This window comes from Haemorhous mexicanus, chromosome 3 (genome assembly GCF_027477595.1).
Source record: "Haemorhous mexicanus isolate bHaeMex1 chromosome 3, bHaeMex1.pri, whole genome shotgun sequence".
Taxonomy (NCBI): Eukaryota; Metazoa; Chordata; class Aves; order Passeriformes; family Fringillidae; genus Haemorhous; species Haemorhous mexicanus.
Genome location: NC_082343.1, coordinates 54,953,192 through 54,979,019, shown reverse-complemented (window position 1 = coordinate 54,979,019; position 25,828 = coordinate 54,953,192). Strand labels below are relative to the sequence as shown.

Below are 25,828 nucleotides of genomic sequence, written 5' to 3'. Positions count from 1 at the left end.
AACAATCACCCTGGAAATGTACATGGTTGTCATAGCTTCTCTCCTCCCTGGAAAAGCTTTTATTACAGCCCAACCCTTAACAGTTGGACACCTCACTTGGGAAACTACATGTGTCAGTAAATTAATCTGCATGATCTAAATGCAATTAAACCCCCTTTCTCCAAATCAGTTCACATATGGGAAATTATCTCTGTACTTTACAGTTATTTTCCCCAGTATTCTTCTGTGATAGAATTAACCTGACAAGATAAAATTATCTATGAAAAAATGAAGGGTTCCTGCGTAACCCATGGTAACAGGGGACACCATGTTCCTTCTGACGAAAGAAAAAGATGAGACAGTTGGGTAGAAGGTAGTGGGATGTCCCCTGCTACCAGGTCCGCTTAGCAGGGAATGTCTATTATCGCCTAACAATTTTCAGTTTCATTTACTTCTTTCAGTTTTCATTTGCTTTTTTTCCCCTAATGATCATTCTGTGAAAAACAAGCTCCAAGGAAAAAGACTGAAAAAGAGCCAGTCTCTTTCTCCACTTATTTTCTCTGGTGTGATGAAACTTTCCAGGATTATAAAGTTATAATTTACAGAGGGACTTTTCAAGGGACCTTCTAAACGGCATCTACGTAGCCAGCTTCATGAACCAAGTAGAAGTGGCTTTTACTAGAACACATTTATGCTAGAAAGAGGAAGCATTTTCTCAATCCAACCAATGAGTCACTGATGAGCTGCTGCATGTCAGCAATATCTGGTTAGTTCAGGCTTTGCAGACAGCTCACATACTCAGCTCCCTGCTGCCCAGCACAGGAGCCCACTCCCTGCATGGTGATGCTGCTCAAACCTTCAGTGTAGCTGTTGTTTGCCTGTCCCTGGAGTGGCCACACTGTCAGCACTGCTTTGAGCACAAGAGGGACCAAGCACCACTCTGGAGACAACAGTCACAAACCCACCTGATCCTTCTAAAAATATGCACAGCGGGCTGCTGGCTATGCTGGGGTGGAGTAATATTAGCCTTCTCTCACTGAGCAGTGACACACTGACTGCTCCAGCATTGTCTGTACTACAAACAGGAGCAGCAAAGGGACAACTGCTGCCATGGAAACCTCACCTGGTGGCCTTTCTTAGTGAGTTTGCTCCTGCTGCAAATACAGGCATTCTCGAGGCTGCACTACAAAGGGCTGATCAACCATTAGCATAAAGCTTCCACACAAGAGTGCTGATTACCAACGTTAATGAATGCCTTCGGTGTTGCCACTCCAGTAGCCATTACTCCTATCCAACCTCATTATTAGTTAAGCACAGAGAAGCATGCATTAAGATTTACTTAGGAGCGCAAAAAACTAGATCAAATTGAAGACTTTGTTATTGAACAGGTGTAAAAAATGTGTCGTTTAGATTGAAATAAACTGAGGAGAAAAAGCAAAAGGAGAAAAAGAGGAGTAAAACTGGGCTGGCTACTTCTGAGAAGATAAAATTAATCTGAACCTCCCTGTGATTTGAAACAGTAGCAGTTGTACATAGACATAACTGTATACTTTCAAAGATGAATGTGTTACAGGTCATGGAGTTCATCTAGCCATTTGTTAGAAACGGTAAAAAGAGAAGGAATGGAAATATTCACACATTGTATTTAAATTAAAATGTCTGTTAAAAAAAAAAGGTGGTTGTTTTTAGAAATTTTCAACCAGTTGGTGTAGAAATCAGAAAAAGCTATTTGAAAATGCACAGTATTGCTTGTTTTTAACAAATCTGTCAAAAAATGTGACTTTGTAGCTAGTTTTCACTTCTACTATACAGTAGATGTTTTATATCTCTCCTATCAAAGTAATCCGGAGAAAATTAAAACTATGCGGGGAACATACATTTACATTTATTCTTTGGATGTAGATCTTTTGTTAATGAGGAAAACTAAGCACAAAAATTTGTTGGAACGTTGTGGTTTATGCGTACTCTGTCAGTTTAAATGATACAGCTTTAACAACAGCACATGTAAGACCTTAGTCCTGGCAGTGTCAAGCTCAACAAGTGAGTATAATGGCAGATAATAACCATGACAGCTCATGAATTTTGTAATGGGAGATGTTGCAGAAAATTGTTGCTCCTTCATGGTGGCTGCTCTCAGCTATCATAGCTCGGCAGTACTTCGTGGTCTGGACTCTGAGAGTCCAGCCCAGTTTGAGTCCTTCATCATAATCTGTCGTCATCAACAATCAGTACTATGAGTTCTGGAAAAAGGGGCTGCTAGAGGAGGGGCTACGTAACTTCTCAAGAGCAGCAAATGAAAGGACACAGAATAATAATGCATGACATAAAATGGGTGAAGAGCTTCCAATTTTCTTCCTTGTGACAGAAGAATCACCTCAATGCAACTCAGAGACAAGAAATGCAAATCTAATAATGGAAATATCTTTCTGAATGATACCTAATTAATCTCTGGAATGCTCTACCCTACCTTTCAGTGATACATCACTGAAATAGAGATATTCAAAAAGTTTTGAAGTATGAAAGTCTGGAAGCCTATTTAGTCCACTCATCTTCTCTAGGCCCAATCACGCACTTCTAGCCAGTTCCTGAAATCAGGAGAACGTACAAGCAATAAGAACGTGCACAATTATGCCTAAGTTTAAAGACTACAAGGTATATAAACCATCACGACCAAAGGATCTAAGCACCTACATTTTGACATAAATTTTGGAAGAAAACTCCCCCTTCAAGGCTGGTTGTTTCATAATGGTTTGCTAAGCTCTCCTGAAGCATCTGACATGAGCTCTACCTGGAGCGTGGGTACATGACAACTCCCATCTATGAACAGCAGTTCCTTTCTGGTTACTTCTTGCAGCAGCAAATCCTCTCCCAGATCTTCACTGCTCTCCATATTTCCCTTGACTGGCACAAAGGAAGGCTGAATCCTTGGTTCTAGACAAATCGTAGATGCCTTCCCAGTGGCTACTCTTTAGCAAGCAGAACATGGGCATTTTCTATGCCTTTATTTCACGATCTTTTCCAGCATCACTCTCTTCCTTTTCCACCAAGAGTGATAACTTTAACCAGAACTATTAAAATGTGGAATGTCTTCCAAACAAGGTGATAGGCTTACAGCAGCTGAGACATTCAAAACAAACAAACAAGCAAATATTTTGTGGTTATAGTGCAGGTCCAATCTTGTGCTTTCAGGGACAGGAGCACAATGACCCTCACTAAATTTGTTCTACTTTTGGTTTCTAATACTGATTGATGCGAGATGCATCTTCAAACCTTCCCCCCAAAAACACAGGAGAGTTTGTTCTGCATCAAATAATTTTCTTAAGATCTCAGCTATATTAAAATGTTTGGCTTCTTATATTAGCAGCCAGCCAGACCTAATACACCTATACCAGGAATGTACATAGTTTAGGAATTTTAAAGACTAAAAAGTAAGTTCAGTAAACATTCATCATTTAGGAAATAACAGCAATCATCCCCTCTTGTTCCTTTTTCTTAATGCTGGATTCCTCTCCATTCATCTGAGTGGAGAACAATAAGTGGGTCACAGGACTGTGCTACTGGTGTGGAGTGGCTTATGCAGTCAGAAGCAGACAAGACCTGAGAAACTGCAGCTGCAAATAATGTCACATCCAGAATGTACTCAGCATGACAAGGTGCTGGCATCCTCTGGGAGGAACAAAGCTTAGCAGAAATTTGTGTTTATGTACAGGTAGCTACAATGACAGAAATTTAGCAGATTTGCTGCAAAGCGCTGTCATCTCTGGAAGTCATCTATTTTGATAAATAATTTTTCATTTTAAATATAGTAATGGTTGCTATGCCTTCTTGAGCTATATTTGAAGGAGCTGCACAAGGAAGTGAGAACATATTACCCATGCATGTCATCTGTGATTGTGCTGTTGCTTTGACTGAAACATTTGAGGATGTGGAGGTGGAGGCAAGCCAGAAAGTAACAGTCCAAAATGGCTAAGTGAGACCTAACAGGCTGGGGATCCATACATCCTTCTCTTGCTGAAAGCAATTCTGCCCTGCCATCCACCTTCTGGGTCAGGTACAAGGGACGCTAATCTTCCCCTGGCCTATTTCTGCTGCTTCTGTTTCTTCCTACTCTTTCCTCTTTGGGGCAGCTCCAGCTCCAACTCTCTTCTCCTCCTCTGCGTTGTCTCATCTATCATCCACTTCTACAGCAGCCTTCCACTCCAGTTTCAAATTCTGTTTCTCTCTCCCTCTCCCAGCATTCCCCACTTACTTTCACGATTTCAGCTTTGAAGCTGCTGCCCTGTGAGCTGTATGTTTCCTTATCCACGTCTCTTTTAACCCATTATTTTAGTTCATTTCTTTTACTTGCCCCCAGGATATTTTACTTTTTTTTTCTCTAACCATGGACTCCTCTGATCTTTATAGAACTTTTATTCCCAGTGCTCACTTCCAAAAGCATGCATGATGCCCTTCCTACATACAAACCCTCAGCACAGCCTAGCAAAGCCGTGTTGTGTATCTCCCGCTCCATTGGCACCACCAACCTCAAAAATTCTTCTGGTTTCTCAATCCTGTCCTTCTTTATCAACATGACTGTCAATTCTCACCAAGCTTCACACTCTAACCCACCACCCCTCTCTTCTGAATGTCAAGGTTTGTCCTAGCAGTCTGTGCCAACATCTGCTCTTTCTGATCTTCCTCTCCTTCTATGGAGAATCGCTAGTGGAAATCCTACAGCAAGCCTGATAGAATCAATCTCAAATTCATTCCAAATCCTCAGTGTACATTCCCTTCTTAAATTTGTTCAAGAAGAATTCTGCAAATTACCCCATCAAAATGCTCTCCCTCAGCAAATCTAAGGAACTTCCTAAAGTCACTTCAAGAGAAACTTTATTTTCAAATCAAAGTTTAAAAGCTCTTTAAATAGATTTATAAAGGAATGAAAGAATGAATCAAGTCCAAGCTTGGCACATGTGGAGGCAGCTCCTAGTGGATTTGAGATAGCTGTAAGAGAGCAGATCAAGCCTTTTGCTCCCAAACATGCAGCCCAGCACGACTACAGCAGTGGAGTCAGATTCCTAGGATCTGTTTTTTTGGCATCCTGAAGTGCTCAAAAGTAGAGGGAAAAGGAAAACCATTTAAAATAAACATATTTGTCTCAGTTTATTTTAGGGACATATTAGGCTCTGATATTAGTTACCATGAGGTCATTCTTGTTACAAGGAGCAACACATTTCTGGCTCTTTTCTGTTCCTTGACAACTAACGCCATACACTTATTGGCAGAATTTTCTGGTAGTACTGGCAAATGCTCTGGTTTTCTTAGCACTGTCTAGATTTAACAATTAAACACAAACTGTGACCTTTTCAAGCCATGCTAAATAAAGCCAATAGGCTTTTCCCATCTTATCCCATGGCCTCGATCCTGAAAGTCCATGTATGGTCTGCAACATGCAATGCAAGTCTGCGGATGTTCTGCCTGGGCACAGTTCCTTGCGAGCTCCCTCTCACAGAGAGAGCATGAGCTAAGTGTGCCTACTCAAAAACTCTTTGACTGAAGGGAGAGAATACAAAAAAATAAAAAGAAAAACAGAAAATGCTTTTACTCTTCAAAAAAGGATGTTTCTCAGAAAACAAGTCTCTGAATCATGCTCAGGAGATATCAAGTTATTTAGCTATGTTCTTCCAATTTCAGTGATGCTATTCAGAATCGTTTGCCAGTTTTTTTATTTACCAATTATACATTAAAAAGCATTTGCTATTCTATCACCTCTTTCATACATGACAGATTCAGTCACACACAAAATAAAACAAGCTTTCCTCTACTTGGAGTTGAGAAAAGCATTCACAGAATCAAACCTAAACAACATCCTCCTGTATATTCCTTCCCTGTAAAAAGTGCAACACAATACATAAAACATGTAGGATGGTAAGAAAGTTTCAGCTGAGATTGGAAGAGAATTCAAAATTCAAGAACAAAACATAGAGAACATCTGATTAGCAACTGTCTTCACTTTATTCTGAGGGTTGCAGTGAGAACACTTCTGCTGAGGGAAAAATGGAATAGGCAAAAGAACAAATTCTCAAATGGCAGATCCCTAAATTCTAGTTAAAAATACATAAACCACAAACAGAGCCTCAGAACAGGACCCATAGTCAACCCTAGGTACAAAGGAAGGAAGTTCCACCAGGCTGTATGGAACTAGGTCATGTGCAGGCATAGTCTCATTTTAATACACTGTGCTAACCTTGAGGGTGCTGCCAGCAAGGACAACGAATCCAAATTCAGCAATTCCAAACCCTCTTAGTGATTAAGGTCTCTACTGTAATGTGGTCACTTGGCAACAGGAAGACAGTGGATTTCAGCTGTGAAAAGAAGCCACACCCTGAATGAGAGGGATGACAAACTCCTCACTTTTCATACTTTCTGGCAGATTTTTCCAACCTGTGAATACGACATATCATATTGATGTAATGGGACCAAGATTTGGCTTGCAGCCTCAAGCGTATCTTGGATAGAGTCTTCAACAGCACCTGCAGGCTGAAGACATGCAGAACTTGCAAGTGATGGCACAGTGTAGGTTTTGTCTGCCTCCACTAATCTGCAAAGGCCTCCTTCCATAACAGTAGAAGGAGAAATGGGTTGTATGTGCATAATTTTGCAGGATGAACTTTTAAGATTATCTCATCTCATTTAAAGAGAAATCACAACTTGGAAGAAGGCAAATCACTTGACAGTAGCCCTATCTGCTTTGGAAATAATATACGTGTAGGCAAAACCAATAAACAGCAAAAGCAAAGTGAGATAACCATAGTCTGTGCCTGGGTAATTATTAATGCAGTAATTATTTAATGCAGAATTTGCTTCTCCTGCTTTACTTGTCCTACAATTTTCTTTAACCTTGTAGCTGCAGGATATAGATGCACCGTAGTAGGTAGGATCAAACTAGATGAGCATCACACTGATACTGTAACAGATTCTTAAAAGATTTTAAGACACATCTGGTTTTGTTTCACTTGTAAAACTGGATTATTTCAATTTCAAATTCTTATAAAAATACTATTGCATGTGTCTACTTAGATGATTTTAGGAGTTGCCAGAGGAGATCAAGCCATAGGTACCTGCCAATCTGTCTCCAGGCACTATTAGAGGAAGCTCAAGAACTATCACAGTTAAGCATTACTGTATATGGGTTAAGAACATAATCACTTTTTCCTGAGGGAATAATCATATGCCTTTTTGCATGAGGCTGCCCTTATCTTACAATTACAAATATTATTCTTTTTTAAGGAAGCTATGTATGTTTATAAAAGCAAATGGCAGAATGTGGCTGTTGTCCTGGGACACAACATCCCACTTCAGCTGGATTAATAGCATTGTGTGATCGCTGAGTGCGTGTGGATATGTATGGGTAATGACCTCTCTTTCAGTGGATCAGAGGGACAAATTGCATAGCTGAAGCAGTGTGATAGTACTGCCTCGAGACCATGTTGCTCTCACATTAGTTTTATCTCTCTTGGTTGGTGGAAATTTTGGAAAATACCTTCTTAGCTGAGAGAAGGACATTGTGAAGTAAAAAGAAAGAGTATGAAAGGGGGGGTCATGAAATGCAGAAAGGATAAGAGACAGATGGCATCAAAGGAGAAATATAAATAAAACAAAGGTTTAATGAAAAACAAATACTAGGGTGACCAAAGTATATTAACTCTGCCATGCAAGTCAGGTTGATTAGAAACTGTTCAAAGACTTAATTTAATGTTGTAAAGGAAAGATTACTTCTGTTTTAGTTTAATTTCTCACCAACATTTGCATTTCTTAAAAAAAACTTTAGAGTGTTTGGATTACAGACTTATTCTGTAATCTATTTTACAGAAAGAATTTATGAATCAGTAAAGAAAAAAGACAGTGTTCTATCTTTTCTCTTGCTGCTTAAATACTGATGCAGGAAATCATTTGCCTAGTCTCAATTTTATTTGATAGAACAAAAACCCCAAGCAATAAAACTAAGGTCCAAGAAAAACATTTAGCTTGAAAAAAGGTTGAAAAATGTACCCTTGGAAAGACCACTGCTTACATGGGATTGTTCAACAAATTCCTGTTGTGTGAGGTTTGGCATATACTTTCTAAAAATATAAGCATCTGGGGAAACCAGACAAAGCCCAGGTCTTGGACCAAACGAGGCATGCAGCGTGAATCTGTTAGCGATTATATCCATAATGAAATATGTGCCCAAATTTAGCAGTACAAAACCCCCAATACAATGTGAAAACACAGCATGTACAGCCCTTACCATAAAATATAGCCAACAGCGAAGGTGCACACTGCAGCCAGTCCACAGCTCCTGCTGGGATACTGATGATGTGTTGTTCTCATCTCGATTAATACAAAGGGCAAAACTGTTGTGTGCTGGAAAAAAAACCAAAACAATTGGGAAAAGCAGGAGATACAAATGATTCTCTATATTTTCATTTCAATTCTCCAATAAGAAACTTAATTGCAGACACCTGAAGACAAGTCGCAATGGCTAGAAAGACAAGGTAAAGTAACTACAAAATTGATGGATAACCCAACCAGTATCATCTCTAAAATGTCCAATTGTTTGAGAGAGCAGAGGAAAACTGAGTGACCAGAATGTGCTTTTGTTCAGGAATCCAAGGCAGATACTCTGTGAGTAACAAGGAAATGTGTCATGAAGGGACAGAGGTCACAACCTCAGTCTGGCCCGGCAGTTGCTCTGTGATCTCTGCCACGTCACTTCAGTTATTGTGACCATTCTAGTTGGAAGGCAATACATCTGGCTTTCAGAGACTAAGTACAAACAATGCCAGGTGAATGAACATAAATTGAGGTATTTAATGCTTCTGAGAATTAGGTTTAAATGTATCTCAAAAGTCCTCAGTCTGGGGACTTGAAAACAGGGGACATATTTTCAAATGATAGCATCAATACCTCTGTTCCTCTATCTGCAAGACAGAAGCAATTACATTCAGGTGTAAATGAAAGGTAATTGTGAAAGGTGTTGTGCATCTTAAATTTTCAGATGCACAAAATCGTTTTAGATTCCTAAATGAATCATATGAAAGCCAAAGCTGTAAAAACCATTTTCAGCCACTTGTCTTCATTTAGCTGTGAAACTCCTTATTTTGTTATTTTCCCATACACATTTCCTATACTGCCCCTTCTGAGAAGACCTGTTCATCCAATTAATGTCAGCAGCACAAAAAACTGCCCCCAACACTCAATGTCTACATTTCAGAGTGCTGGCAAGCATGAAAATATACAAAAGCAAAGAACAAATGTGCCAAGAAATAAACCCCATAATTTCTGAATATACAGCTCACTTAAGACCAGCATTAGTGGTGACTCCAGAAACGTACTCTGCCTCGCCTCCATGGGGCCAAGTTTTTGCTGGCATCTAAAGGCAATTACTTCAGTTGAGACGTTAGCTCTAGGGTTTGGTAAGACTGACTGTGAACTCTTCTGCCCTCTCCACAAGAAGGCCTGGAGGTGTAAGGATTGCAAGGGCAGCCTAAGTCCTAATGCAAGTTCAGTCCTTCCCACAGTACTTGATCACCAACTGGAAAGGAAAGTTATGGCATACATTGGCCACATTCTGCCATCATGTAGTTCTGGGGGATGCTGGAGGTCGGATTTCTAAGATTGCAATAACTACAATGTAAACCCACACTAATGTTCACCTGCGTGCAGGTAGGAGAGGCATGGAGTAGAAATCTCTTGGTGTGGATTGTGGATTACAGGTTCAACTGAGAAGAAACACAGTGGGGTCTAAGCCTTCAAAAACTGCAAAGAAGAATGGTTTGAATGGAAAATGGTAAGATAATGGAAATGCTCCTGCTGAGAGATGTAACATAATTGAATTGGATATCTGCTCTGATTTTCAAGGCATTGGTAATTAATGACTAGCACTTGGAGAATGTCAGGTAGATAATACAGCAGTTAGGGGAGCTTTCAATTTCTTCATTTTTTAACAACTTGTTCCACCCCCATCCCTTTAAACAGTATAAATCAGCATCGAGGGAATGCAGAGATGTTTTATAGCAGTGTGGTCTTCTATAAAGGTGCCCACCATTAGATTAGAGACCTATGAGCTGCAGAGGACCTTCAAAACCCATGATCAGGGACTGACAGCAAAGCAAGCCCTGGAGATTCACCTGCACATCTTGTGTCTGTATGGAAAAGGTCTCCAGGAAGAGAGAGATCAGTGCCTCACTCTGCAGAGCCCCCAAAGCAGAGCAGCTGGAGGCTGTGCAGATGTCTCCTACCCTGCCCACATAACTTATTAAGAGAAAAAAAAACTGAGGAAAAACAACTATTAATACCAAACTCCACCCTTGATACTCCTTGTACAATGTATTCTTGCAATCCAGTCACTTAGTTTTAACTCTACACTCTACGGATGATTGTTACAGAGCTTGTGAGCTCAGTTTCTCCATGTAAATGTTTACTGCTTTCGACACGGCTTGTTGATGAGTTCTTCATTGATGATAACAACTCAACAGCTTGCCAATTAAAAAGTAGTTAAAATAATTTCAACAATCAAGCCTTAATCTCAAATACTCTTCTCCTTTCCCTCCTCCCAATTCTTGTGGTTATATAATAAAATAGGTTATTATTTTCCTAAATTCTCACTTCTGCTCTTTTCTAAAGGTAAGGGTGGAGGGAAAAGCAGATAATAAGCTGTGCCACTAAAAAGTTTGTGTACAAAATCCCATTAAAAGTACAGTGGAATTAGAAGTCTAAGGAGAAAATCAGAGATATGTAACTTTAATCTCAGTCTGTTAGAGCGAATGTCAATGCTACATGCAAACATTGCAGTTTTACAAATTTGGAGTATGAACTTTGGTTTAAAATGCTTTTGTGAAAGTGCCACTCTAAAAAGCTGCTTCAGATCCTTTACCAAACCACAACCAAGCTAAAATTTCCTTTCTCTACATTTCAGCTCCTCCAAAAACCTTGATTTAAAAAATATGAAATTCCGTAGTCTGGGATGCCTTTTATCCAACAGTGTCAATAAAAACTCTAGACTGAAGCATAGTGAAGATGGTCAGGGGTCAAATGTGCTTGCAATGGGATCCATCAGGGCTGGGTATTCTGCAGGGGGCCTAAGATTTCATATCCTCTAATGTTTTTGCCACCTGATTTCTGAATAACAGGCCAGTGGGAATCTGAGGCTTAGAGAGAAAATAGCATTGATATTTCCCTGACCTGCCTAAAGATCACACTATGCCGATCAAACATACCCAACTGGTACCTCTGGGACTGATCCCTTTTACCCACTGGCACACGGGAGGACAAAACCACATTTCTCACCTTGTTTGCCAAAGCATCTCCTGGGGCTTGCTTACTTCAGAGAAGACTGAAGAATGAGGAAGTTCAAATAACAAGGAGGTTGAAACAGTAAGGATGATTAGCTGCTCTAACAGTTTTCCAGTAGTTGCACCATTAAAAGTTCCATTTTGCACCATTAAAAGTTTTTAAGAAAAGAACAAATATATAATTAGAGTATAAAGACTAGTATAATATTATAATAGTAGTAAACTATGCTAGCACTACTAATTAATGCTATATTGATAAGGCATTTCTAATATGGACTAAGTAGTTACAAACAAAACTGTATTTTTACCTTGACATCCTACTCTTCTCCCACTGAGACCAGCTGCCCCTGTGAGATAGTTTTGCCTGTATGACTGTGCTGACACAAGAGACTTGTGCTGAGCACTGCTGTGGCCACACCATGGACCATTCCCACTGTCCCAGGAAGGCAACCCTTTCTGCACATGTTCTCTGTGGTGACTGCAGGCTCAGGGTAGTCCCCAGCCCCCAGCCTGGCCCAGGCAGCAGCGGGGAAGATATCAAACCCTGTAGCATTAGCAGGAGCTCCTAGACGGAGCTTTTCCAGGGCTCAGTAACTGCATCTACTTGCAAGAAAATACACCCTGTCAGCTTCTCCAGTTGTAAATGTGGTGCTATCTGCAAGGTGTCCTCACAGCCACAAATCCTTTTTTTCCCCTGAAGTGCCAAGATAGCAGCCCACAGGCCCATTATTTACCCCTCTTTGAAGGATTCATCTGCCAAGACCACTTTGTGGGCTGAAGAGCTGACCATAAGCCCCCTTTACCCAGCCACAGCATTGCCCTGCTCAGACCCCTCACTGCTGCTCCTGCTGCTGGAAAGCCAACTTTGGTAAATCTTTTTGCTAGGAAGTGCTCGTCTCAGCAGAGTGGAAAGCTGCAACTTCCTCTTATTCTGTGTCTACCACATGGCATTGCTTCCCAAGGACCCGTCACCAACAAGTGGTAAAGAAATACAGCTTGCCAAATCTCCAACTGCTAGAAAACAGAGAAACCAGCACAATGCACAGAGCCTGGATGAAATGCGCAGGAAAGTTATCATAGGGAGAATCTCACCAACAAGACACTCTGGAGACTAACTCCAAAGAAGCAACCTCTGAGTGAAGCTGAATTAGCACACACTATAAAGCAAGCCATCCTGGGATCTTGCAGGTGGATTAATTCCTAGAGGCACTGTCACAGTGTCCTGAGAGAAACTCTGCTCATTAATAACTCTTTAAAAGATATTATGAAAATATATATCACCCCCCACATAGTATATATGTGCCTAATGACATTTGAGACCAGAAAATCACATTACAAATATGCACCACAGCTAAAGTGCTGGCTTGGGAAGCTGAGCTTCGATGGAGGACTGCGCTTCCCTGTTGTAGGTGTGTTCTGTAACAGTTACTTAGAAAAAAATATTTTATGCAAATAGGTACATTAACAATGAGTTCTGTAATAGTCTTTAGGCAATTAAGTGCTCATTCTTGAAAGCCTGATTATATATTTTATCTTTCAACCAGTAAGTGCTGCTTTTTTTAACACTGGTTTCAACAGTACCTTACTTGGCCTTTTCTCCCTCCCTTAACTGTGTTTTAAATGGAATCTTAAAACTTTTCAAAAGGTGCTAAATTGACTGCTTTTTGTATTGTATCATCAGCATAAACATGGTAGTGATGTCTTCCCAAGTCCTCCTCCTGATCTGCACTGACTGTCCAGAACTACCTTTATGACAAGGAGCTCAGTCTCCAGAGGCACCTCAGATACCCAGGTAGCTTGCAGAAGTTCTGTAGGAATGGTTAAACTGAGGGTCACAAAAATTGTGATTATAATTCACTTCAACCAACAGACTGTGACTCATTACTCAGTTTGATCAGACTGAAAACTACAAGGTATAGGACATTTTAGCTCAGTGAAATACTGTGCACCTCTGAGGCCTACATCATGACTTTCAGCCCATGTTCTTAAGAGTCAGCAAAAGTCCAGTGACAAGAAAGGAGGCCTTGAAGTTTTGATGTCCACAAACATTTTGACTGATGGACTGGGAGCCTCCTGGGAGTGCTGGTGTGTCCTGCAACAAGGAGGCTGTAGATAGGTTTTCACCCACAGAACTTGTGCAGCCCAGGACCTGGAGGGCTACATCTGCCACCCAAAGCTATGTCCACGTCAAAGCCTCTGCCCTAGCAAGGACAGCTGCTTCAACATCTGCTAGGGAAACTACCCTGCAGCACACTGCCTCTGTGCCTGAGACTTATGCTGGTGTAAATTTGGCAGAGCTCCCCTTCTTTGCACCCTTCTGTGCAAACTGGTGTGTTTTCTGGCTGCCTCTGCTTTCTTTTACAATTTGCCTACAAAATACAGTATCCATCAGAAGGATGTTATCCTTCCCCTTTTTCTTGTGAACTCACAACAAGATTATGATGTTAAACAGCTGCTCCACCTCAGAATGAGTGGAACAGTCTGCCATTCTTTCTTCCCTCTCAGGGGTTTGTGGAGCACCTTGAGATAAAGAAAACAGAAACCAGCAGCAAACTGACCAACGCCTATTCCTCTAAATTTAAAATCACTACTAGTGTGTTCATCCTGGAAACCAATACTAATAGGCCTAAAAATCCCTACAGTTGTAGTCAGTGCCATTTGTAGAGTAACAGTAGCAATAAAGCTCATTTTTCTGCATGCTCCTAGCAGACTAGAATGGAAAAGCAGATCGGGAACTAGTAAAATAGAGGTATGATTATGATTTACTCCTTGAGAAACTTCTGAGAAAGGAACAGCTGGCAAGAGAGTATTTATGTGTTGTCTGAAGGATGATACCTTCTACCAAGGCAGCCTAATCCATAAAGAGAGCAGCAGGATATCAGAGCTGGGTGCATAATAAATTGGAATCCTTGAGTGAGTCTGAGCCCTTATGAGACTAAAAGTGCTGGTAGCACTTTTCCTCTTACAAATGAGAAATTATGACTATTAAATGAGACAGGCTGATGCACAGGATGCACTCCAAGGCAGCCACAGACGGCTCACTAATTGTTATGGTAGGTTGGAGGGAGGAAGAAGTATTATATGATCTAAACGAAGACCAGTACCTTACAATGCCACAAAACACAAGAGCCAAAGATGACTATTTTCAATCAATATGAGAGTGTGGAGTTCTTTGAAAAGAAAATTAACACTTCCTCTTTAATGTTACCCCTTCTTTTCCTTTTTTTCTGTAGAGAAACACAGTGGACATGGCATTCCTGACTTAAGAGGATTTCTTTCACTTTATCCACACATACCTGACGTTGACAGCTTTGTTCTTGTTTCTTCAGATACATGCAGTATATGCTATATATTGAAATAGCAGTGTCAATCTGATCTCACCCTATGACTGTACTAGTGTCAGGGAGGTTATATATAGGTGTTTATCTATAGAATTTCCACAGTGCCAATCACTAAAGCACTTCAGCACCTCAAAAGCATTACTAAACATACCCTCACAGCAGCCCTGATCTGTAAGAGCAGGATATCCTATCCTCATTTTGAAGAAGGGCAAGATGGAGATGGCATGCCTCATTCAAGGTCACGTAGGGTAGCTATGGAGGAATGAAGAACTACATCACATTCCTCAGTTCCATTCCTGGATGTTAGCCTAAGATGAGCAAACATGTATAGAGAAATCACAAAAAATCTGGTATGAAAGCCAATCTAATCCTTCAAGTTTACAGCTCTGAGACATCTTGGCCCTTTCAGCATCTATCAGTTGTTACCCTGATTGACCTTCTGTCCTGGTTCCCCTTTGCTTTTGGAGGCTTCTTCAATTGCCTCCCTCTGAGCTGTCTGTCTCTCTTTCATCTCAGCTCCTGCTGCTCCAAGCTGCTTTCTTGCAGCTCCTATCCTTAATACCTTAACATGACACACAAAATCTTGGTCACTTGGACTTGGAACAAGATGAGGGTAGACACAATACATACAGTAAAAAACAGTGTAAAACCAGTGCCATGTTGCCATAGGGAACAGCATTGCTATGTGTTTCATTTTCTTTAACTTTTAAAATTCAATGTAACTACTTTTAATGCTTTTCATGTATGCAGATATCATTAAACTCATGCCAAGTGCAATGTCACATAAATCAACTCTCTCCTTTTGCTGGGATCCCTTAACCAGGCTTTCTTGCTCATTCTGTGCCATGCCCAAACTCCCCAGTCTGTTCCTGCCAGCAGGCACTGCTTGACACTTAGCAGACTTTTAAAATACAAGACAATCAGCAAAGACCAGACGATCTCCTGGTTCTGTGCACACAGCCACAGCTGAGCAAACCCTCCAGACCCTAATTTACTTTCAACCTCAAGTCCTTATTTTTGCCATGAAATCCTTAGAGAAAGCATGCTACTAACAACTTGGAATATACATACAGCTATATCCTGTGCAAGGAGCACTCATTAATCACAGTGTTATGTAATTTTTCTACATATTTTTCTCAGTTTATTTGCCAGTTGAACCACCTGCCTTAGAATTTCTCAAGCTACTATTTGCAAAAAAGGTTTATCTAGGCAAAGAAATGTATTGTTGACTCTTAAAATTATCCTTAAAATTAAACACACACACACACACACACACACACACACACACACACACACACACACACACACCCCACTCAGAGTGTTTTACATGGGTTACCAAGATTTAATTTGCATGAATGAATAATGAATATTTGACTGTTTTTGCAGGTCAAGCTGAAAAAGACCTTCTAAAGTCATTGAGCCTCATGCATACCTAGCAAAAAAATCACTAAAGAGAGCTTGAAGATGTATTTTACCAATGGTTTAAATGAGATTACTCATATGGAAAACAGTATTCTTCTCCCTGAAACGTGAACTCTTTCCATACTCGAAGGCCTCACAAGGGAGAAAATAATTTTATCAGTATGTTTTGTAAATCTCTTCAACTAACTTGAAAAGTTTATCAGTACATAAAATATTCTATATTAAATTCTAACATCTGGCAATCTCCCAGGACTAGTATTAAGGCTTTCACAGAGGGATATTTTTGGCTTCATGATAGCCAAAGTATCCTTTTTCCAACCTGAAAACATTGGACTCTGAATCTGTCACTGGTCCAGGACCAAATATTGCTTGTCCTGGGCCTTGGGCCAGTATATTTGGGGAAAGAAATTTCACATTTGGGAAAATAAAAAAACCCCATTATTTCGTGGTTTCTTTTTCAAGTGGTGACTCTTTGATGCTATTCGGAAATCTAAAATCTTGGAAGTGGTTACTGAGGGACTGGATTTATTGGGTGTTGTGTAGGTGAGGTAGCCAAAGGTCAAACTTTGGTCTGTCACATGGTGATTGCAACTATCTGCAATGTGGTTCAAACAATTTATCTCACAGATATTGTTATTATCTTTATTTCATTATTTCTTTACATTGTACATGCAAACTCCTTTAGCAAACAGCTCTAGAGGATGTGACCTCCTAAGCTCTTTTGTTGTATTACATAAAGCAGTAGCAGACTAAGGTGAGAATAGTCTTACTGCTGCAGCCAACACTCAGTCTGTCTGTCCAGTTTTACTGGATGTCCATTGCCCTGAGTCTTCTAAGTGGCACATACTCCACTGCAAGGCAGAGGTGCATGCCTGTGCAGCAGTGCAGGGCGATGCTGTGTGACAGCAGCTGCCCCCAGGCATCTACTGCTGAGCCACCCAACAGACGGTGACCAGCCATGGCCAGGCACCAAGGCAGCTGCTGGTCTCACACTCTGTGCTCAGGATTCAGAAGGCCAAGGCTGGGCTTAGTGGCACCACAGATTACTAAGAGCAGGAGTGACTAAGGCACTAGCATGTGCTGAGGTGCAGGGAACAGGGGGTACCTGGTGGGGCGTAGGGAAGCCAAGAGTCATGGGCTGGTTCCTGCATTGGTTGAAAGGCAGATGGAGTAACAGGTATGGCTGAAAAACTTAATGAGGGTGAGAACGAGTCTGTGCAGGAAGGCAGGGGAAGGACAGAGATGCTGGCAGCCTGCTTGTGGGTCTCCTAGAGCTGCTTCTCCTCTGCAAAGAAGGCACATGAGCAAACAAGCCTGGGGAACATCCTGAATGAACACCTGCCATGAAAACACACTGACATTCCCTACTTGTTTTACCCACTGTATGACATACTTTATTTAGGAGAGTCATTTTGCTTCAAATGCAATTAGTTGTTAATGCTATTGTTCATCTTAAAACACCTGTTATTTTGATCGATAGTCAAAGCCTACACACCATAGTAAAGACAGCAATGTCGGGCACAAAGACGTTACAAAATCTATAGCCTGACCCTTTAAAACCTAACTTGAACCACCAGATTTGACTTATGAGACTAGTAACAATAGTGCTTCATGCAAAAAGCATTAGGTTAAGGCTGGATCAGGCTAAGTTGCCAAACACACCCTGGCATAATTAATCAAGAATATTTCAAAACCAGATCGCCTCCAAGAGGTTATTGATCTCCTGTCACGACACGTTTTCCCCATGAGGTGCTACAATGCTATGTATCTGAGATGTGCTGGCGTGTATTTTTCAGTGACTAAGCCTTGATCTATCTTCCTGGATTCCTGCCATTGGTGCACTGACATCTGCAACTACTCATGTTTGACAGTCTCATGCATGAGCTATGTGGCTTCCAACTTGGATGGGATTAGTATAGGAGACTTTCAGAATACTTCAAATGTAATTGAAAGCAGATAAATACAAGAGTCTCAAGAGGGTGGCATGCTTTTTACAAGCGGAATCACATTAAATCATGTGTATAAATGCTTGGACTAAGAAAGATCTCAGTGCTAACCAGTATAGTATGCAAGAAAGTGTTTGTCCTTGCTCTTAAATATGTATGAATCCTGATAACGTCACTTCTTTCTTAAATCCAAACACAGTGCATGGCTGAAGTGCAGTTTAGACAAGCATGAAAAGGTACACGTTTGGGGAGAAGGGCAGGAGAAGAGGAATGTATTCAGAGACTGACAGGTGCTCTGCCTTTCACCCATGCCTACACTAAGGCATTCATATCTTCTGTGAACCATCCCTGCCAACAGATGAGAGCTGAAAACAACATACATCATGTAGCTACAAGTTATACTGCTATAGTGTCAAATATCAGTAAATTACAAGTGATGTTTTCTTTTAGAGCAAAACCCAACCTCATTCTTTACACAGAACACATTTCTATATATCTGTTTTTTCTCAGAACATGTGGACATTGATACTGTAATCTGCAAATGTATTCTGTAGATATTTATTGAATACTATAAAATAGAAGATGCAAATAAAACTGACGTTAACACTGCTGTAAAGAGTTTCTTTCACATTTCACTACTTTTTTAGACTCTGAACTCTGTAAACATAAGTAATCTTGCTTCAACACAGAGCTTGATAAGAAAAAACAAAACAAAACAAAAAAAAAAGCGCTCAGTGGGAAATGGCCTTTCTTGCAGTCAAATACCTTTTTGAGGATTACAGAGATGGGCAATATACAAATATCACGAGAGGACAGTAATACTGAACATATATGGTATCAAAGGGCTCCACGATGATCAGGTTGCAGTGGAGCTGTGACATTCATTGTATTAAACCTATGGGCTTCTCTGGGTTCTCTTGCAGACTCTGGCCTGATTTTTTTCTCTTCAGTTTAATGTTGGTATGCCTGTCTCTGCTTCCCTCACTTACAGCTCTGTCCCAAGCCAGGCTGATCTCACTGAGCTGTCAGTGATCTGCACGGCTTTTCTATTTTAAATGTGAAAAAGGAAGGAGAACTGAAAAAAAAAAAATTGATTCTTCTTACCACATAGTAGCATTTTTCCTAGCAAGCAGAGGAGCAGAACAACAACAGTCACCATGTGTAAAAGTCAGTTATTGGGAGAGCAGTATGTGCACAGAAGGGCTGCAGTGGGATGAATGGCTTCATGTCTTGTACTCAGGAGAATGCTGAAGGAAAGAGTTCTTACTCTACTTGGTATCACAGCTCCTATCATGGAGGAAAGTCCTCAAAAACTTCTGCTCCATCCTCCCAGATAAGGTCCAAGGTAGTTAAAGTGGAGTAACCCTTGGTTGCCTTCCCATGATGTTGATAAATGTGGCCTAAAAAAATTAATTACTTGGATGATAATTGTAGTATCATAATGCATTTTTTTGGTACTAGAAATTTTATCTGTATTCCCCTATTGCCACAGGGATTCCAGACAGAACTTCCTTTGCAGCACCTGCTCATAAAGCTGTGCTATCAGTCTTCTGTGAAGTTCTGTCATGTACGCTCCAGCTGGTCTGAACTCTTCTGTGCTGTGGGATGGATCCCAGAACTGGGACAGAGGTCACCCAAACGCACAAACGGTTCATGAAAATTCTTCTTTAAACATAAGAAACACATTTTTTTACTCTGAAGGTGATCAAACACAGAAAGGTTGCCCAGAGCGGTTGTGGAATCTCCATCCTTGGTGGTATTCAAAACTTGACTGGACACTACCCAAGGCCACTGGCTCCAGCTGACTGTGCTTGAGCAGGTGGTTTGGACAAAACAATCTCCATGGGTGCCTTCCCACCTCAGCAAGCCTTTGATTCTGTGACCCTGATGGCTTAGCTTTTATGTTCACCGGTCTTTATAGCCAGTCTTGTCAGCCCCTCAGTGTCTCTTGTCCATCTCCACTCCCTGGACAACACTGGGTCTGAAAGAAGTTGCTGCATCAGAAAAGGAAGGAGAGATGAACCAACCTGACCTGCAGTATTTCTGCCCTCTGCCCTTCAGAAGTGTCTCTCGATTATTTTCTCTCTTGAAGACTCTTGATGTTTTCTTAATAGAAATGTAGCTCACGATTTTTTAACTGGGGAGCAGAAAAATGTCAAAAATCCCCACTTCTACATGTTTCTCTCATTGCTAATGGTCACATTAGGTGGTGTGTGAATGTGTGTTTGAAGCAGAAGATTATGGAAATGCCTTTGAGGTGGGAATGGACTAACCAGTCACTAGATGTATTTCATAATGTTAGCTATAACATTGTTCTGTTGCAGTATCCAAGTACAAGAATTGCAGCATGAACCCTTTTAAACAGGGAAGATGACTACAAATGTGTAACTGAATAATAACTGTGATCCCAAGTTGCCTGAGACTAACTGATTGACCTTATACTGGGGAATGGTGTCTGTTTGGAATAGGAAAATACACACTTAATTAGGACCACTTGACATTGATATCTTCCACTGGGAAGAAGCACTAAGGATAACCCCATTGCTAGGAGAACGACCTGAGAACCATCTCAAGTGCATCAGGCTGCCCTGCAGGTGAGGGAGCCAGCATGGTGGGCTAGGTTGTACACAGGAAGCTGAGTGAGAGAAGGGAGACCTCTTCCAAACAGCAGGCTAGCTGAGAAAGGCTGGTTAGATCCTCTTTCTCCAGAACTGGAGCTGCAGCCACCACAGCTGCGCTGGGTGAAGACTGACTAGCTTAGATTTGGCTTGGTGCCAAGCCAAGCCAACAAGGTATGAAGAGCCCATGGCGGAGACGAGAAGGATGGCAGATACTCTCCCAGAACTGAGGAGGAGGAGGACTGAAGAGCATTGCAAAGGCAGGCCAAAAGAAGAGGAGACTTACCTAATACTGTTGGTTTATTGTACCTCCCCCCACAAATTAGACTGTATTTGTGTTAAGACCTTGGAGCCACTGCTAGCAAGTAGTTAAGCACTGCTGCTCAGGGGCACCCACGTGTGTAATTCACTTCTGTAAGTTTCTAGGCAGGGTCTTGTGCCAGTGTTATTTTCAGCAAGAACATCTAAGTGATTGAAGGCGGCCTGTGTGACTGGCAGCAGCGCTGGGCAGAGAGAGGGTACATAATGTACACACACACACACACACACACACACACACTCGGCACTCTTGTTTCTCATTTGCTGCTGCTGCTGCAGCACGTTCTTAACGGGTAACTAAACTCTGCACTGGCACTTCCGCAGAAGGGACCTGGCAGTAGAGTAATATTTGTATTTTAATTACTTGACCTATTGGACTGCCTTGTTGGGCAGGATTCTTCAGCCCTATAACCAACTTCTTAATGACCTTCACTATTAAACAAAATCAAAATAATAGGAAAAGCTTGCTGCTCTGCTGTAATGTCCACAGGCAGAGAAATCATTAAAAAAAGACTTAATGTTACCTTATGGTCCTTAGATAAATCTTAAACTTTAAACAGCCATCTCTTACACGTTCTCCAGTGCATGAGACTGCTTTGTCATCTCAGAAATATCAATTACCACTTTGCCATTTCACTGCAAAACAAAGGAGTGAAATAAACCAAAACTCCAAACTTTTTAGCAAACTGGGACAAGAAGTGGAATAAGAGACACTTGACAACCTTATGGGATCAGCTATTAGAATTACCAGAGCATAATTCTTTGTAATGGTCTTATTAATTAAAATACCTTCTGACTGTCAGCATGCTTTATAAAAATTCCAGTTAACCCTTACAATGTTTCTGTGAGACAGTGGGGAAGAGAAATAAAAGCATTTTATCAGTTAAGACATGCATACAGAGAAAGAAAAAACATCTTGACTAAACCAAAGCAAAAGGCCAACAGTGAGGGATTTTGAACTGGAATGCAGGTGCTGGCAATGCCTTCCACTGGGCTCAGCCCACTATAACACTCCCTTGTCAGAAGGTCAGAGTCAGAACAATATTGGTGGGAAGAGCGCAGCTACATAGGGGCATCAATGTACTGACCTCTTACATTCATGGCAGCAGAAGAAAATCATGTGGATCAAATCCAATAGTTTAGGCACCCTATCAAAGCCGATTATTTCAAAACTTTTAATTGAATGTGAACTCATCTGCCTCTCTAAATGTCAATGTAAACAAGCTAGAGGGAACACAAAAAGGCCAAAGGAATACTTGAGCCGTTGCCTGTTAAATTTATTCTTGTTCTGATCCCTCTCTTCTAGTGAAAGCAGAGAGCAACTGAGGGCTTAAAACCAGTGGACTTCAGCTTAAGGGCAACTTAGGTTCCATGAGCCTGAGCCCAGGCTTAGCAGCATGCATCTTAGTGACTCACATGGTTGAGATCCAAGGATTCATGTCAAGTATTCAGTTAGGCACATCTCAGAATGCAGAAAGGATGCAGCTCCCTGACTAGGGAGCCACAAACATCATCATAGTATTTGTGAAGGAGTTTCTGTACTGTTTCTCATCTCCCCTTTCCAGGAAAAGTCAACAACACCTTTAGGAATAACCATGAGTCTAAAGAAGCTAATAGAAACAGTGTGTTTTAGAAACAGAACTGAGTATTTGTAACTATAAATTATTTACATACAACGTGTAAGTGGCAGCACTAACACCTGTGCCTCAATCCCTCAGGAAACCCCTACTGATCCTTCTTCTCTGCTGGAAGCTGAGACACAAGCTCCTATTCCAGGAAGATGGACTGAAGGACATCTCTACTGTACTTCCCACAGGGTACTTAACAGATGATGGACTGTTTTGGCCAAAAAGTGGAGAGGCCTTCTCACGCTGCATCTGGGAAAGGTCAACTGCCCTTTTAGCCAGTAAGCCCTTTTCTAAGTGTTGAGAATTGCAGCAAATCAAATGCTTACAGCTCTTTTTGTGGTGCAAGGGTTAATACAAAAATATTTTATTTCTGTAAATGCAAACAATGTGGATTTAGTCCTTTTTTAAATTTTAAAGTAAAAATAATTCTACTTTTCACTCCAAAATAAAAAAATGTTGAAGTATTTATTTGAGTCAATCAGAAACACCTTTTTACATTAAGAATATCCTGAATTGGAAAGGACCCACAAAGATCACTGAAGTCCAACTCCTAACTCTGCACAGGACACTCCAAGAGTCACACAATGTTCTTAAGAGCCTTGTTCAAACACTCCTTAACTCTGTCAGGCTTGGTGCTGTGAGCACTTCCCTGGGGAGCCTGTTCCAGTGCCCAACCATCCTCTCCAAGAAGAACCTTTTCCCAATATACAGCCTAAACCTGCCCTAACACAACTTGATGGCATTCTCTTGGGTCCTGTCACTGGTTGCCACAGAGATCAGGGCCTGCTCCTCCTCTTCCCCTCACTAGGGAGCTGTAGAGAAATATGAGGCCTCCCCTCAGTCTCCTCTTACCCAGGCTGAACAAACCAAGTGACGTCAGCTACTCTTTATATGGCTTCCCCCCACTCCATCATCGTGGGTGTTCCTGATTAGAAAGGTGTGAAGGCTGAAGGCAGCAATGCTGGTGCCCTGCAACAATTCCTTTGGCATGACTTTTCCAGCCCCTGTGTTCCCTGTGTTGAACCGGCTTTCTGAACTCTAAGCCTAATCCTACCAATAATGGAACTTTGGTGCTAAGGCTGAGGTCCATATCAGCATGGGTGACCCAGATTAGAAGGATGTGAAGGCAGAATTGTTGGTGCTCTGCAGTGATCCCTTTGGCATGACTTCTGCAGTCGCAGTGACCCTGGACCTTTATGATTTCTGACTCTCTGAACCTTAACACTAACCATAATGGAATCTTGGGGCTGCTTCTGAGGTCTCCAGCACAACGGTGGCCCAGATTAGAAAAGTGGGGAGGCAAAAAATGATGGTGCCATGATGTGATTCCATTGACATGACTTTTCCAGTCCCAGTGTCCACAAAGCACTGGCTTTCTGTCTCTGCAAACCATAACTTTTTTTTAATTTAATATGTGACCAGCCCTGGTGGTAAAGTAATTGACCAATGATGTTGAAAAATGTCCCAACGCCTAGAATTCCTTTAAGAAGAACAGATGCATGTAGTGGGAGTGAAATAGAGTTGAAGTTGGAGGAAATATTTGGAAGATCCTGCTAAAAGCCATTTTTCATCAAGGCCATTAGCACTCTATTTGTCAAAACATTCAGAAAGCTCTTTAATTTTGTTGGATTCATTGCTAATGCTGCTGCCTATGTTGGGACAGTAATAATCTCCCATTTAACAGGAAGCCACATTCTTTCATTTTGGGTGAGGATTTGTAAATGGCAGTCTATTCATTCATTTATCAATTCCAGATGTATTTAATAGTCCTTCAAACTGAAAGTAAGAAAACAAAAATTAGATTAATTGTAATATGGCAAAAGCCTTCAGTATTTGATACCATGCTTTCTGCCCTCTAAGGACTCCTAAATCACTTCAACTACTGTTTTGGTGCCTTGGTTATACCGAGAGCAGGGAAACCTCCAGCCAACTTCAGTCTGATAAGCCACCACAAGCTGGAGTGTTCTTTCTCTTCCCACCTTTCACCTCTTTCTCTATGAAATCCCTTTTCCCTTTCTGCTTCCAGCTTCACATTGCCTGGACGCTGCTCAGCTTCTCCATTCTCTCTCCACCTGTGCTGAACGGTGTGAATATGGGTGTTAACAAAGTTTTTATCAGTGTCTGGCTCTTGATAGGAAAGAAATTCCCTGTCCTATCTTACTTCTTTATGTTTTATTCTGGTATCACTCAGAAGACAAAGAGCTGCTTCATTCACAGCCACAGCAACAGGTGGGCTTTATGGAGACAGTGCAGCTATGAAGTCCTCCAAAGAAGAGAGCCTATGGAGGTTGGAGAAAAAGTATTATTGTTTAAGGATGTTCTGGTTTAAATGTGGAATGGGAGAAAAGAAATGACCCACATCACTGGTATTTTTAACATTCCAAAAATCTTTTAAGAACAGGAAAAAACAAAAAAAAGAAAGCAGTGGCAAAACCCAAGCCAACTGGACATTCAGAGCTCAGGGAAAATAAGGAGGGTAGGCAAGGTGCAGAAGTCACTAGAGACAACGTAATGCACTTCATAAATGCAAGTTCTTGCTATTAATGTGGCAAAAAAATATTTATACTCTCTGCTTGCTTCTCAGTAGAGATGGGCAACTTACCTTGCATCTCAAGCAGATGTATGCATGGCAAAAGCACAGACAGGCGGAACAGAGCAGATGGAGAACATGTGAGTCAAAGCACACTCTATAAACAGATATTACAGAAGTAGATAGGTAGAAACTTTTTTATTAAGTGCTCTTAGCATTTCCTTAGAAACCTATTCTTTTAGCATAAGTTTCTTTCTTGTAAGGAACCAAAAAAAATTTGCTTTACTGATTGCTTTCATGCAGATATAAGTTTTGGGAATCAGACCTACAGTATGGAAGCTCAGCATATATATTGGAGGATGCATATATCTGTAGTTGACCTTGGTGGGACATCAGGTGCCCACCAAGCTGCTCTATCATTCCCCTTCCCAGTGGGACAGGGGAGAGAAAACAAGATGGAAAACAACCAGTAGGTTCAGATAAAGCATTTTACTAAAGCAAAAGTTTGCACATGCATAAGTAAAGGAGAAAAAAAGTTTAATCTCTACTTCCTATTGGCAAGTGATGTTCAGCCACTTCCCGGGATGCAGGGCTTCAGCACACACGGGGGCTGCACTTCACAGGGGAAGGTGAACATTGTAAAATAATGAATGCTCCACATTCCTCCTCCCTCCCTTGGCTTTTATATATGAGCTGACGTCATATGGTATGGAATATCCCTTTGGTTAATT

At 41.1% G+C, this 25,828-nt stretch overlaps 1 protein-coding gene across 1 annotated transcript in view; it reads right to left on the bottom strand.

Annotated features, from left to right (window-relative positions):
- AIG1 (androgen induced 1) overlaps nucleotides 1–25,828 on the bottom strand; it is a 123,598-nt gene that overhangs the window by 5,128 nt on the left and 92,642 nt on the right. Inside the window, exon 4 of the mRNA XM_059841875.1 lies at nucleotides 8,249–8,364. Within this exon, the coding sequence (XP_059697858.1) occupies nucleotides 8,249–8,364 (116 nt within the window). The remainder of the gene's footprint in view (nucleotides 1–8,248; nucleotides 8,365–25,828) is intronic.